General features: G+C 52.3%; 1 protein-coding gene across 1 annotated transcript in view; it reads left to right on the top strand.

Moving 5' to 3' along the window:
• The first annotated feature begins 1,359 nt into the window (after nucleotides 1–1,359).
• Nucleotides 1,360–14,153, top strand: part of IGFBP7 (insulin-like growth factor binding protein 7) — a 16,418-nt gene continuing 3,624 nt past the window's right edge. Inside the window, exons 1-3 of the mRNA XM_009329825.1 lie at nucleotides 1,360–1,450; nucleotides 6,013–6,171; nucleotides 12,893–13,002. Coding sequence (XP_009328100.1) covers nucleotides 1,360–1,450; nucleotides 6,013–6,171; nucleotides 12,893–13,002 — 360 coding nt within the window. The remainder of the gene's footprint in view (nucleotides 1,451–6,012; nucleotides 6,172–12,892; nucleotides 13,003–14,153) is intronic.

Genomic DNA, 14,153 nt, shown 5'->3' on the forward strand with positions numbered 1-14,153 from the left:
ACTGTGCTGTCTGACTTCCCGGTGAAAAAGCTGGTCCCAAGTGCTCCTCGTACTGTTTTATCCCATCGGGATGCTCATCTGTAAAGTCAAGATGATTTCAAAACCACCATAAATGGACTTGAGAGTCCCAGTCGGATGATGCTGCCTAAACTTGGAGTAAGGCTTTAGACCAGCCCCAGAAACGCGGAGAAACTTCGCCACTCTCTTGGCTTCCAGCTGTGCTGGAACTACACTGCCCTGCTTTTCATACTTTGCCTGCAGCTTGCATTTTGGGATGCTGTGGCATGGGACAAAAGGATTGAGCCATCCGGGGGAGGGTTCGGCAGAGGAAGGTTGCAAACAGTGAGAAAAGGAAGTGATTAAATGGATGTGAAAGGCCCAGAAATTCAGAGCCAACATTCACTGGCTTGCTTTGGTTCGAAATGAAAACGAGCAGTGACTTTTCCTGTGAGCTGCACGTAGCAGTTTGCACTTGCAGCGTTTCAAACCAGGAGCTCGATTCTTGCCAAGCTTTTGCTTAGGGATGGTGGTCAAGGAAGAAACCGTTTTGCTGCGGAGCCTCTACTAGAAATCCTGGCTTCTGAGCTCGCTGGAGGCGAGCAGTTAGAAGAGTGGGTTTTGCTGGGGGTGGGGGGGAGACACATAGTACGCAAGCCATTTGCTGAATGTCTCAAGGACAATACTGCAGCGCCAGTGCCATTTTGGTGGAGGAGTGTTTTCATAAACACAGTATGTGTAGGGTAACAACCTCCACCTCCTCCTTCTCTTTCTTCCCATAACTGAGGCCAAGTATGTCTTGCAAAAAGATGTTTCTGAAGCTCCCAAGGAAAGCATGAAAGGCTGGGTAAGGATTGGGTTATGCACTTTGATGTTGCCCATTAAATGCCCTGCGTGGCTTTTCACAAACCTTGTGTAAAACATCAGGCTTACACATTAGCCAGAAACTTTGTGGTTCGGTGTTAACTCCTGGAGGGAAGGAGCTTCAGCTCTCAGGCCAATGTGGGATGAGCCGAGAACAGCCTCTGTCCGGGCCTCTGTCTAGCATTTGGAAGGAGCCTTTCCTGCCCAGCAGACTCGGGAGATGGTCACAGCAGTCCTAAAAATGAGTGCTGCTTCTTGGCCTTGCCAGCCCAGACCAAGTAAGCAGATGTGTTTGAAAGATGTCTGAGGTCACGCTTCAGGTGTGTACATGAGAAGAGGGCTGCGTTCTCACTTGTCTTGCCCAAAGTTACCCAGGAGTTCGTGGCAAAACAGGTATTGACACTCAGATTATAAGCTACTGCCCCAACCCTTGGTTGCACCCTTGTGTCCACGCCAGACTGGATTCTGGCTTGGCCTGGTGGGGCTTTGAGCCAGACTATGGAGACAGAGTTTGATGAGGTCAATGCAAACACGAGCCACGTGGCAGGATGGTGGGAGGACACCGACCCACCAGCCTCAAACAGCTCCCGTGAGACTTTCTCTGTCCTCTGGTCATCACAGTGCAGCTTCTCTGAAGAGGGCCACAGTGTGGGACAGCCACTCCATGCACAAACTGCATCCCTTCCTCAGAAAAGGTCCCTTCGAGTGTGCAGGTGTGCAGTGAGACACCTTTGCAGGCTGTTACCTATTGTTTAAGAACTTCGCTGGAGCATGTGGTGCCAAACCACTGGCAAAACATCCCCTCCTCTGTCACTCTGGGGAGCCGCTTTCTTTTGGATCCTGCTGCTGGGAGAGCTCTGACCCAGCATCTGGGAAGGGAGCAGGAGGGACGTGGGCTGCTCAGCAGTGGTATCGCAACTGACTCCTCTGAGACTTCCCTCAGCTGCGTGAACCTTCATCGTGCTGTGGACCGTCTTCTGGTGCTATGCATTGCTCTGTAGCTTGCAGCTGAGGCAGGGACTCAGCCCACGCATGTGGTAGACATCTGGAAGTATTTCTGTAGCCCTCAGGGCCTCCTGGCAGTTAGGACTGTTGGGTGGGGAGAGGAGTTGTAATCTCCACACTGATTTTGAAACAGTGGCAGGAGAGGACATCCATCCCATCAGCCCTGCAGGGTGGAACCTCTTTCAGGATCTTTCCAGATAGGAGACAGTACTTTTCTGGGTTTCTAAAAGAACCTAAATGCTGTGGGCGTGAAAGAGTGGAAGTTCTGGCTTTTGCCATTTCCCACCACAAACGGACGTGATCTCCTTAAGGCGCTGTCTAGGGTGGGATCCTGCACAGGGAGACCACAAACAGGCAGGATCCTGCCTGCATCAGTCATTTGTGTGACGGCTTTTGCACAGAAAGAGTCCGTGGGGGACAGGGGACTTAAGCTTCCTGCTCGTGGCAGATGGGCTCTGAGGTGTCCGCATGTGCTCGCTGCACTATCAGGATCGCATCTGAGAAGATCCAGAAAGTCTGAGAAGAGATCCAGAAAACCGTGTTTCCAGCAGCAGGTCCTGACTGTGTTTGATTGCTCTTTTATTTTTCCCAAGTGGAGCTGGAGAGGGAAGGCTTGTTTTGCACATCCTATTTGAAAGCTGGTCCTCGGGAGGAGGAAGTGCAGAGCTGCCACTGCTGTTGGCCTTTGCTGTCATCGGCAGGAAGGGTGGCAACTGGAGATGGGGCTTCCAGTGGAAGAAGGGAATGTGTCTGGGAACAGTTTATTGGTAGATGCTCCTCCTCACCCACCCTAGCACTGTGACATGCTGGGGGTGGCAGGGCAGTGAGACAGGACACGGACAGATGCAAATAGGACAAACGCTGCCGGTTTATCCCTTTCTTGACTCCTGCCACTGTTTGCTCAAACCTCACCTCCCAGGCAAGCTGGGAATGAGTCTTACTGCAGCTACCGCCTCTTCTTCTGCCTTAAAATACACGCTTGAGACACAGGGATCGGCCACAAGCAATTAAAAGACTTGGGCGGCTCCTATTCCTTGGTTAACTGGGGTTGTATTTCATACCCTCTCTCTCGCCTTGTCTCCCTCTCTGTCCCATATGTACCAGGTATTCAAAGGGTCTGAAGGAGGTATACCTGCTGGGAGGGGCAGTCCTACTGATTTGTTGTAGGCAGCACCATGTGGGCATGAGTAAAGCAGCCTGGAAACAAAGCACTCGGCTACATAAGGCCTAACACACAAAATACTCCTTGCAACACACACCTTTTTCCACCGTAGATATATTTCCAAGGGGATAAAAGTTCATTAAAATTATATTTGACAAAGCTGACCAAATGCCTGTCCAGCTGAGCTTTCCATATTTATCGTGGTGCCTATCGCAGGGCTTTCTGTGCAATGCTCAGCAGTTTTTCCTTGCTAAGAGATACTGCTTACTGACTGGGAACAACTTGGATGTTTCTTTATTGTTAAATAGCAAAAGGAAGGAGCCAGTTCCCAGCCCTGCATAATTCGCCTTGACCTTGTCCTCAGGATTCTCTTTCTGCTGCTTGTTTCCCAGACCTCTCGGATTTGATGTCTGTGTTCTTTGTACAAAAATAGTGAAGCCATGCAGAAAAAGGTATTTCCATTGCAGCCAAAACTTCCTGCTGGAGGGTAAAAGAAGACACAGTTGAGAAGAGTTTGAGAGGATGGAAATAACCCATGCCATTCCTGCACTTGGCAGGTGCAAGGATCCAGCCAGTCCTTCCTGGAGTGGGTTGCATGTGGGCAGGACCGTTGGGAACGGCTGGAAAAAGGCACCCTACTTGATTCCCAGCTCCTTGAGGCTGCCTGGCTGCTGTCAGTGCTGTGTCAGCAGGGCACGGCAAAGCTGCCTGCGTTTGCTCAGGGGGAGCAGTCAGCGATGCCATGGTGCTCCCTCCCGGCTGGGCTTGTGCTGTGCCCTCATGCTTGCACTCACAGCTGGCTCGGGGTTTGCCCCACTCCCTGCCAGGGAGCCACTACCCACATCCCATCTCTACCCTCGCGCCCCAGCAGCCTCTTTGTAGCTAATCCCAGTGCCGAGGCCATGCAGGAGATGGATGCTCTGAAGTTTTCCAGCTGCTTTCCGGCATTGCCTTTAAATGCGTTGGCCCTTTGCTCTCTGCCTATGAATATGCATAGCTATGCTCAGGTCTGCTGCCAGCTCTTGCAGGCAGGGCAGGCCCGGACACAAGGCAGAAGCTTGCTGGCGGAGCAGGTACAGGCGGTCAGGGGTGCCACCTCCAGTGGTCCCCTTGGCAGGAGGGGAGGCTGCCGTAACAGCCGGGGAGCTGCCCTCTGCCGCTGCCGTCACCCGGCTGTGCACAGATGTTCAGAAAAGCCTCTTACGGAGTTGGTGGCTTCAGTAATTTAGGCTGAAATTAATTTTGCAGTGCACACACTGAGGCTGTTTACAGCCAGCTAGGACCTGGGGCAGGAGGACCATAGTACCCACTCCATGCAAAGCCAGCTGGCATAAAGAATTAGGGCTGCGTGGCTCAGCTCAAGCCAGGCAGAAAAACGACCTCAAAGCACCAACCCCCATCAAAAAGCTAGCAGGATTTTTGGCATGACAATCTCTCTGAGCTGAAAAATACCAGGCATGGACTTGTTGCCTAACCAGCACAAGAAGGGACAAATACCCCCGAGTCTCTCTTATCGTTACCTACCAGCAAATACCTGCTTCGAGGGACATGTTGTGACTGCTGGAAATACTGCTGAAGTTGCCTCATTACAGCCCAAAGGCTGTATGGTTTGAAATCCCTGATACTTGTTCCAGCAGGGTTGGGGTCTCCAGGTTGTTTTGCTGTTTTCAGTCAAGGCTTTGTCTGTATTTTATGCTCACTTCGCTCTTGGTGGAAGCCAAGCGCCTGTTCTTGCCCAAATGCAGTGTACCACAAAGCGTCTCTCAATGGACATCAAAGGACAGCGTTTCACTCTCCAGGGAACTGGTGCTGCTTTGTACCTGCCTACAAAGACCTCCTGGAGGTAGAAACTCAGGGCCTCTCTGGGTGAAGGGTAGATTTGCTGGCTCACCAAGCAGCCTGCTTTATTTCTATTGATCTGAACGTGGCTTGAATCTCTGTGGCTCCATGAAAGTCTTTTCCCAGCGTTGGGAACATGCAGGGGTTTGCCCTATGGTGATGAGGGCTCAGCACCTTGCAGGATCCATCCCACAGGCTGCAGAGCTTATGAACGGCAGGACCAGGAGAGAGATTCTTTTAAAGCTGACTGTAACCAGCACTAAACTTGCCTAAATCTCTCTTTCACCAGCAAAGAGATCCCAGTCACCGGAGCTGAGCTGTCCCCCCAGAGGGGTGTCATCTTGGCTTGTCAGAAGCCCAGACAGCATCCCTCCTAGAAGGGGTTTTTTGCTAAGGTGCCACCCGCCAGCTCTGGGACTCAGGAAAAAGTGGGTGCAAGGTTTCTTGGCTGTCCACAGGGCTTAAAAAATGGGCTGGTGGATGTAGGATTGTGGCTGCCAGGCTCTCGTGGAGACTGACAGCCCCAGGGGCAAGTAGACCCCCCCAGATTCCTGCCACTTTACCCCAGCAGTGGTTTTGCTTTGCCGGTGCCTCAGTGTCCCATAAAGCTACATCTGCGCTGCAAAGGAAGAGGTGCCGAGTTACCACAGGTCAATTTTAAAACAAGAAACATAAATCCCATCTGTTGGCTCATTCCAGCCAAATTCAGCTGTTGAGGCTTTGCCAGAAATATTTTAGTTTTGAGGGTGGGGTTTTTTGGGTTTTTTTATTCCACTGCCAGAGTAGAGCAGAAACAGGGGTTTGGGGGAAAACCACCTGGGACACGGCAGACTGCTGTTATCACTGACGTTGGCTCATCTTCTCTTTTAGAGAACTCAACTCTTTTAGACACCGGAAAGCAGAGTTCATATCCGATCACATTTTGCAAGAAACTCTTCTGGATTTGTGCTTTTTAGTTAACAAGTGGCTTAGGCTGCTTTAGTTCTTTCCTCCTGTTCTTCCTTTCCTGGATTTTAAGGGACTTAAAAGAATATCCACATTTTATGAGTGCTTTCTTCTTTGCTGGGGAAAGAGAGATTTAGACAAGTTTTTGCTAAGTCATCTGTGGTTGGAAATGAACCAAATTCCCTAATTCTCCTGGGAAGCTGGTTTGGGTTTCTGCATCAGCTGGAGTGGAGGTCTTGCAGCAGTGGCCTGCTACCTGCTTTCTCCCACCACAAAGGAAAGCGTTGCATTTGCAGGTGGATCTTGCCGGCATTTTTTTGCTGCGTCCAGAGAGTCCGTGGCAGAGCAGAGTTGTGCAGGTGCGTGGTGGCATTACACCTTTTGTTTTGTACCACGGGGTCCTTTCAGATGGAGCGTGGTGTGGGGATGTGATGTGATTCAGTGTGGTGCTTCCTTTTCCAGCACACCGTGCATCGGGATTTTGAGACAGAATTTCTAGGGCTGAAGCTTTATGCTTGTATTTTTAAAATTGATCTGTAACTTTGGGTTTTTCCACTGTTGTAGGATAGGCCATAAATTCCTCCTTAAAAGGTATTTAGTTATTTGAAAAGGTTTCAGTTCATTGGAGCTTGAGTTTTTATGGTTACTGTGCTAAAATCTTGCTAGGGAAGCTGTTTAATATATTACTCGGCAGCGTAACAGAGTCTTGGAGAGCACCAGTGTGCCGGGGACTATGCAAACACCTCCACTGCCCAAGAGGATCCCATATTTCACATGTGTCTTCATTCTCAGCCATCATAGCATATCCAAAATCACTAGGAAGGAATGATTACAGATCAGCAAATTTCTCCCCATGTTTGTTTTTTCTGTTGCTGGAAAGGCATGCTGTATTTAAAAAAATGCGTTTAATCCTTTGTTGGGCTGAGGTTGATTGAGGTTCACACTAAATAGGAGATTACCATGTAGCAAGTCTAATCAGGGTGGACTTTTGAAAGCCCTAGTTGCTTTTCCATGCATAAATGCTGCCATGCCTTGTTTCTGTCTCTCCCACTGCAAGCTTTTCACATTCTTTCCAGGCTTTAGCCCATGATCCTCCTTGTGCCATAATGACAGTTTTCTTAGTAAAACTGAGTCAAGGTCACACAAAGAGAAGAGGGGAGGTGATGGCCCGGAGGAGAGAAGTTTTTTGATAGAGCTTGTCTGGGAGGTCCAGGACAAAAAAAAAACCAAATATGCATCCAGATATGGCTGGGAAGCAGCAAGCGTGTTTGCCGAAAGCTACTGCCTGTTTGACCCCAGGGACAGCATACTTCAGAGACTGGCAAAAGGAAGGGGAGGTGGGAAAAAAGGGCAGGATGGGGGAAAAAGGCAGGAGAGAGGTTGGCTTGTGGCAGTCTGCTAGCAAGAGCAGTGTCATCTCCACTCGGAGGGCTTGCCTTTTCCCCATTTGGCTGTTTCCAGGGGCAAGTGTGGTTATAAGCTTGCAGCTGAGCTTCAGAGCAGCCTCAGCCACATCGGCCTCCCCATTACCCCAGCTTTGAGATTCAGATTGCGTTGAGGACGCTGCTGGATGCGGCAGAGTGCTGAGCTAGGCATGAGGCATGCAGAGGCGCAGCCTTTTCTCTGGGCGCAACGCTGGGGCCAGCGCAGACCCATCCTGCGTGCTAGGTAAGGGAGAAAGGGCTTGGGGTTTTGATCTTTGCAGTGCCGCCCTGTTCTCCCTCCCACCTATACGTAAACCCCACGGAGGACCGATAAGTAGCCATATAAAGGTTATGCACAAGGTCTCTGAAGGCAGCGTTCCTGAACCGTGGTAAAACAGCAGGGGTGGGACTGCCAGCCGTACCGGTCTGCTCCATGCTGAGCCTGGTGGGGTGGGAAGCAGGAGGAGATCCAGGGCAGATAGATGGTGGCCCCGGGGCCCTGCCTCATGCTGACTCAGTCTCAGGTCTCCAGGGCTTGGGACAAAGCTGCGTTCTCGTTTGCAGCCTTTCCAGGGTCACCGGGCTGCTGAACTCTTGAGTGGGAGCATCTGAACAGGCTTAGCATCCAGCGTCTCCTTTGGTTTGGATGTCTCAGAGCTTCCTTCTGTAACTCCTTAGCCTCTTCAAGGCCAGGTTAAAGGAGGGGGAAAAATGCCTTCAGAAAGAGGTAAAGAAGGATGCCTGTAAATCTGCCAGAAAGCTGCAGGCAGCTTTGGGAATGGGGAAGGACAGAAGCTGCTTGCACTTCCCGTCTGCTGCTGCCTTTCACAGAGCACTGACCTGGGAGGGAGCAGCTGAGGCCATGCCGGCTAGAATGAGTAGATGCTGCTTACTCATTGGTTTCCCCTTCTCCATATAAAGTAATTTTGAAAGGAAAATACTTTCCCAGCAACTTAGGAGACTGGAGTGGGTCTATTTTCAGACTTGCAAGAGCCTGTGAGGGTAAACCATGTCTAGCTTTTGCTTTGATTTGCTGTCTCACGGGGAGTGTTCCCAGTCTGTGTTTCACCCGGGGCTGTGGCACGGCGATGCAGTGCTGAGGAGGGCTGGCTGGGAACCAGGCTGGTGCCAACGCGAGCTTCAGTGTGCGATACACAGCTTCGTGTGTTCGTGGTCGGGACCTTCTCACGCACACCCAAGCGCCAGGGCATACCCCACAGTGCTTTATGTCAAGCTTATTTCTGCCTTTAGTGACATACCTGTAGCCCCCTTGATTTTAGCAAAAAAGTTACTGCTGTGCTTGCTGGGGTGTGATTTATTTTTGTGTGTCTGTGTGGACACCAAAGGAAGATCAGCGAGGACCAGCTAACCCTGAGCTGTGGTAGACCATCCTGGTACCAGCGAGGGGCAGGTGGGTGGGCTGGGAGATGCCAGATTTCTGCCTGCTGTGGCTCAGCAGAGAAGAGGTGCCCGGGGCAGTGGGAGTGTTGGGAATTGATGCCAAATGATAGCCTCAGCTAGGAAGTCACAGGCTCTGCTGCATGCTGCTGTGGCAGAAAAGCAACTACATAACAGCAATGGGAACTCCTCTCCGGCTGCTGCTTTTGACATAATGCAGGCTGTCAGCTCCCTGTGATCTGCAGAAAAAACAATCCCTGTGCTTTCAGGCTCCTCTCCCTGGGGTGAGCGAGCTTGCTGGCTCTGTAAATAAGCCCCTTCCCGGACCAGGGAGAGCTATTTATCTTACGAACAATGGGCAGAGCAGGGAGGAAATGCCTGAAGTGCCGGCGGAGAGCAGCTGATCATCAACAGCCTGCGCTGTCCTCTTGGCCAAGGAGCTCCTGCACAGTCAGGGCAAGTACAGGCAGGGAGCATCCTGTACATCCACAGTGCCCCTGGCTCAGTCCCTGGCGCGGGGAGCAGAGACCACTCAGCCACATTGATGGTGGTGACCATTTTCATCAGCAGGTGCAACCCACAAGTCCCCAGCCCGAAGGAAGCGGACGGAGAAACGTTCCCCTTTGTGGGCAGTGCTGCAAGTAGAGCAGCAAGGCCTCTAACATGCAGGCTGTAGGATGAGGGCCAAGGGGGCTCCTTGCTGGCCCAAGTCATCTGCTCTGTACAAGGTGGGCTTGTTTCCAGTCCTGCTGAGTGCATGGTGGCCTTGCTCCCTTCACAAGGACCCCCGAAGCAAGAGGGGTGACTTGCAGGAGGGAATGTCCTCACATCCGCTGAAATCTCTGCAAGGCTCAGGCATCCCCTGCCTCTCCTGTCGTGGCAGGTTGCCGTGTCCCCTGTCCATCTCTGGCCGCTTCGGGGGACTGTGGGAGAGAGCGTGAGTGGGACCAAAACAGGCAGTAAACCGGGTGGCTGCCGTGCACCTGGGTGTCAGCTGGCTGTGGTGGGAGTCTAGCTGCTGCTGTGGGCTGTCATGACTTGCCTTTAAATCTGCTGACTTCTTGGCCTTTCTCATTTATTTTTAGTGGAGGAAGAAGCCCAGCTCTAGAGTTTTGACTGTCTGGATTTAAGTCAAATATCCCGAGAGACCACACTGACTCTTCCCATGACACTGTTGCATATCTCGGGATGTGTATTCCCTCCCGGCCTCAGAGCTGTGCCAGATAGAGGCGGAGGCCTGTTTATGCTCCCAGTTCATTTTGCAGCCAAAGGCAGAGTCTCGCATTCCTCCTGGGTAGATCAGGATGTACATCCTGAGCTTGAGCTCGAGGCTGCCTCGTAACGGCCAGGCTCTCGCTGTGCTGTGGCTACTGCGCCAAGCCAGCTGGAGCTTCACTGTGAAGCCGTGCAGGCAATTCCCCTTTCCAGGGAAGATAAACAGTTTCTCCTCGCCCAGGAGGTGGGTAGAAATTCCCTCTCTCTTCCTCCGCCAGCAGTTGCTGCAGAAAAATCCTGGTGTGACCTGCTCCTGGCAGGGTGAGCAAACATCCACGGGCAGAGGGTGTCCGGGCCCTTGACAGAGGGGGAAACTCAGTGGCAGCCAAGACCGAGACACCTCAGGCAGTGGATTTAGTGGTGTGCTGAAAGCTGCCAGTTCCCAACCAGGGAAGAATTGAGCCAGATCCTGGAAGAGCATAATGATGCCTTAAAATCCACCTGGCTTTTAACGTAAGAATCAGGATCTCTCCTTTTCTATGGTGGGATATGGTGGTCATTTGGGGCAGCTGTGTTTCTCCTGCCTCATGGAGAACCCCAGCAACCGGTGATAAAGAGGTCAGTGTCATACAGGGACAAACGTAGCCCTGTCTGTCAGGGACAGGCCCCAAGCTCTGCCCTAGGAAGGGCACCTTGCTTGTGGAGGATTTTTTATGGCTGGGGGAGAAGGCGGCGGCAGCGGCGGCGGCAGCAGCAGCAGCAGGCTATACTGCGTGCACATCTGCTGGAGGTCCTTGCAGAGCATGGGGTGAGCTAAGCCGCCTGGGGACATCCGGGTCCCACCGGAGCTGCCAAGCGCCCTATTGTCCCTATTGTTCAAGAGACACCAGAAAAAGAACAGCAGGGCTGCACAGGAAACAGGCGTGCTGGGGAAGGGGAGCAGAGCGTGTGACCTGAGGTGGTCCCGTCGTGGGGATGGCAATACCCTTGGCTGGCCACAGCCCTGCTGCTGCGCAGGGGCCAGGCGGTGCTTTGGGCAGGAGCGCCCTGGGGGTGCTAGCCCCACGGATCACCCCACTGTACTATGCTACAGTTGTACCCAGGGGAACAACCTCCAGTGGGGTGTTACTAAAAGTGCAGAGCTGGGCACGGTCTGGAGGTACAGATCTGCTCTGGGCCACCTGGAGCAAGGATAACTCTAGCACCCTTCCATACGGGAAGGGGTGCTGTGACTCCAACACACCCCTCTCCTGGCCTGTGCACAGGAATCAAGTAATGCAGCAGCACAACCAACAACAGGGTAAGCAATGTGATGAAATGCTGCTTAAATCCTTTTCTCAGCTGAGAGATTCAGTTCTGTGCAGATGAGGAGTGCCTGGGTTGTGATGTCTGCTAGGAAACCAGCCCGTACTGGTCATTAGGTGTGGTTTTAACCGTCGCCTCGGGCTATACATAAAACTTTCCTGCTTCTATGCAGCTACCTCCTGTTAAAACCGGGACTGGGATCCTCTGGAACGGAGAATTTGGATTGCAGCCACCCCTGGTCTCTGAGCAGCTTCTCACTAGCAGGCCATGTACAGTCATTCCTGGACAGGGAAGTCTCGGAAGAGAAGAGCAAGCACTTCTCTGGGATCACACTACCTGCTCAGGAGTGGGGAGCCACCTCGGCATCCCTTGTGCTAAGACAGAGGGATGGCTGATGTCCTCTGGCTGGTAATACCAGTGTGGATCTGTCCCCAGATCCTGAGGAGGAAAAAAGGCTCCAGCTTTTTGCTGGAAGATGTTTGTGCATTGGGATGCACCTGAAACCTGCTCCCCACTGCCTGCAAGAGGGCTGCAGGGCAGAGTGCATGTGCAGGGCTGAGGTCAGTGCACGTTCAGGACCCCAGAAGGAGCATCAGGACCCAAATCTGCCCCTCTTTTATGGGGCTGGGAATGAGCCATGGTCTGTGAGCCAGCATACCCAGGGGCTTCCATCAGGCTGGCTCTGGTGTACTTGTTCGCATAGAAAATGCCTTCTCCTGGTGCAGCCTAATGGGAGCTTCAGTTTCCTGTTACTGCCTGCATCTTCAGAGCAGAAGGGGAAAATCTGCTGTGTTCTTCAAGCTATCAATAAGTGGAAATAAACACTATGTGCTCCTTTGGGCTGCACTTCCTATTGTGGGGAATTAATAGCTGCATTTTGCAAAACAGCCCCACTAAAGAGGGATTGAACAGAAAAGGCCATTCTTCCCTTCCTGGGATATGGGTTACGTCTCCAACATTTCCCAGCCCGAGGGGTAAACATCTCCAGCCAGATCTGCAAAACAGCTCTGTTCCCATCTGGCTTTGGAACCAACTCCCTGTTTAACCAGGGATTGGAGCTCTTTAGGGAGAATGGAGCTCTGCATTCACCCAGTCCCTTCCCAGGTCCCCCCCAAGGAGAGCTCCTGCACCCTCCAGCCAGCCTCCTTTGGCTGAATGTTGCACACGGGTAAAACAGGAGCAGCATAACACTGAATTCTGCTAGCCAGTCACCATGGGCTTTGCTGCAGGTTAAGATCACGCTGGCAAAAAGGTTGCTGCAAAGCTGGCCAAGCTCTCCATGGCATGGGAGAGTGAGTGGGACCCACCCTGTCTCCTGGGGGGCCCTCTCCTCCATGCCAGTTGAGTGCCAACGACGCACTTCATGGCTACATGGTGAGCAAAAGCAGCAGTTTGTAAAGTCCTGCTCAGCCCCTGAGATAACAGAATACAAACACTATCTTACCTCTAACCTCAGTCTTGCAAGTAGATGGGCCGATCACCTGAACCACTCAACACTTGAGTTTCCTTCTGGGGCAAGTGCTCATCAGCCTGAACAGCTTAAGGTCGGATGCATGTGTAGCTTTGGGGAGGGAAGTGCTGTGATGTGGGATCAGTCCAGCAAGCTTTGCTCCGAGCAGGGGGTCCCCTTCACCTTATCCTCAAAACCCTTTAGAAATGACTGGCCCTACTTAAAAGGCTAGCAAGAAGACAGGCCTGCAGTCATCTGGTGCTTAAAAGCATTTCTCCCTTTTTGCAGGACCCTCCATCGTGACCCCTCCTAAGGACATCTGGAATGTGACAGGAGCACAGATCTACCTGAGCTGTGAAGTCATGGGCATCCCAACCCCTGTCCTCATCTGGAACAAGGTAAGGGCCCTGCTAGGAGCTCTTGGAGCATAGCAAACCTGAGGCAGCTGAAACTGCCTGGTAAGCATAAAAGCCATAGCAGATCCCTCCTTAGAAACACACATCTTTGGTGAGTTCTCCTATCTGTGCAGTTCTGTCCACCCCCAAACATCTGGCTTTGCTTAATCTTTTTCTAAACTCTTGTTGATCCCGAGGCAGACCAGGACTTGTGTTTCTCTTGGTAGCGCCTGGTATTCAGAGCACACAGGGAATGTCCCCTGACCTGCTGTCACCCTGCTGGCAGCAGTGACTCTGAGGTGGCTGGACACAGCTCGCCCACGTCAGGCACGGGAACCACATGGCCAGTTATCTCTGTTAGCCGGCAGCGTGCTGATTTTGGCAGCGTGCTGGTAACACCTGGCTTAGGGCAGGGGCCAGTGTTGAGCAGAGAGGATCCCAGCCGTAGGGCTGAGAGCCACTGCGTGGCCCCTAGTAGCCTCTTCAAATGCCACAGGTTTGTGGATGCTTGGGAGGGGTCTTAAAATTAAGCTCAAAAAATACTAGATTAAGAATACTACAGGGAAAAAAACTGGATTGGCCCAGAGATTGCTCCGTTCTGAGACAGCAAACTCTGCTCATAGGGGTCCCAGAGCAGACTGTTGAGTGAGCATACAATGTAGGCATGTTGACCCAGGCAGCATTTTCTGCTTGTTTACAAGCAGACGCTGTGTTTATACTGACTGTCAGTGCTGCTCTGCTTTTCGTGCCTCTTCCTCATGGCCGAGAGACTGTTTGACCTGGTGATAACAAGGGGTGAGCACCACTTATCCCATGCTATGCTTTGGGCTTGAATACGCAGCACTGAGGAATGACCGCACTGATGCTCTCTCATCAGTGCTGTGCCCACCAGGAGGGACTGCCTGGTTTGCTGCAGCAGAAACCTACAGGGCTGTCCCTGGCCTGTTGGGAAGAGGGTAGGTCATGCAGGGAGACCCCATTCCGGGAGCAACATTCGGACTCTCGGTTCTCTGCTACTGCCATGCTAAAAAGCCTGATCATCAGGAAAGTTGCAGGGGAGCCCCTCTGAACAAGGACAACAGCCATCTCCTGCTCTCCCCCCCAGTCCCAAGCCGGAAGGCACCTGCTCCAGCCCGCTGAACTGGCGTGATGTA

This window comes from Pygoscelis adeliae, unplaced genomic scaffold (assembly GCF_000699105.1).
Source record: "Pygoscelis adeliae isolate BGI_AS28 unplaced genomic scaffold, ASM69910v1 Scaffold67, whole genome shotgun sequence".
Taxonomy (NCBI): Eukaryota; Metazoa; Chordata; class Aves; order Sphenisciformes; family Spheniscidae; genus Pygoscelis; species Pygoscelis adeliae.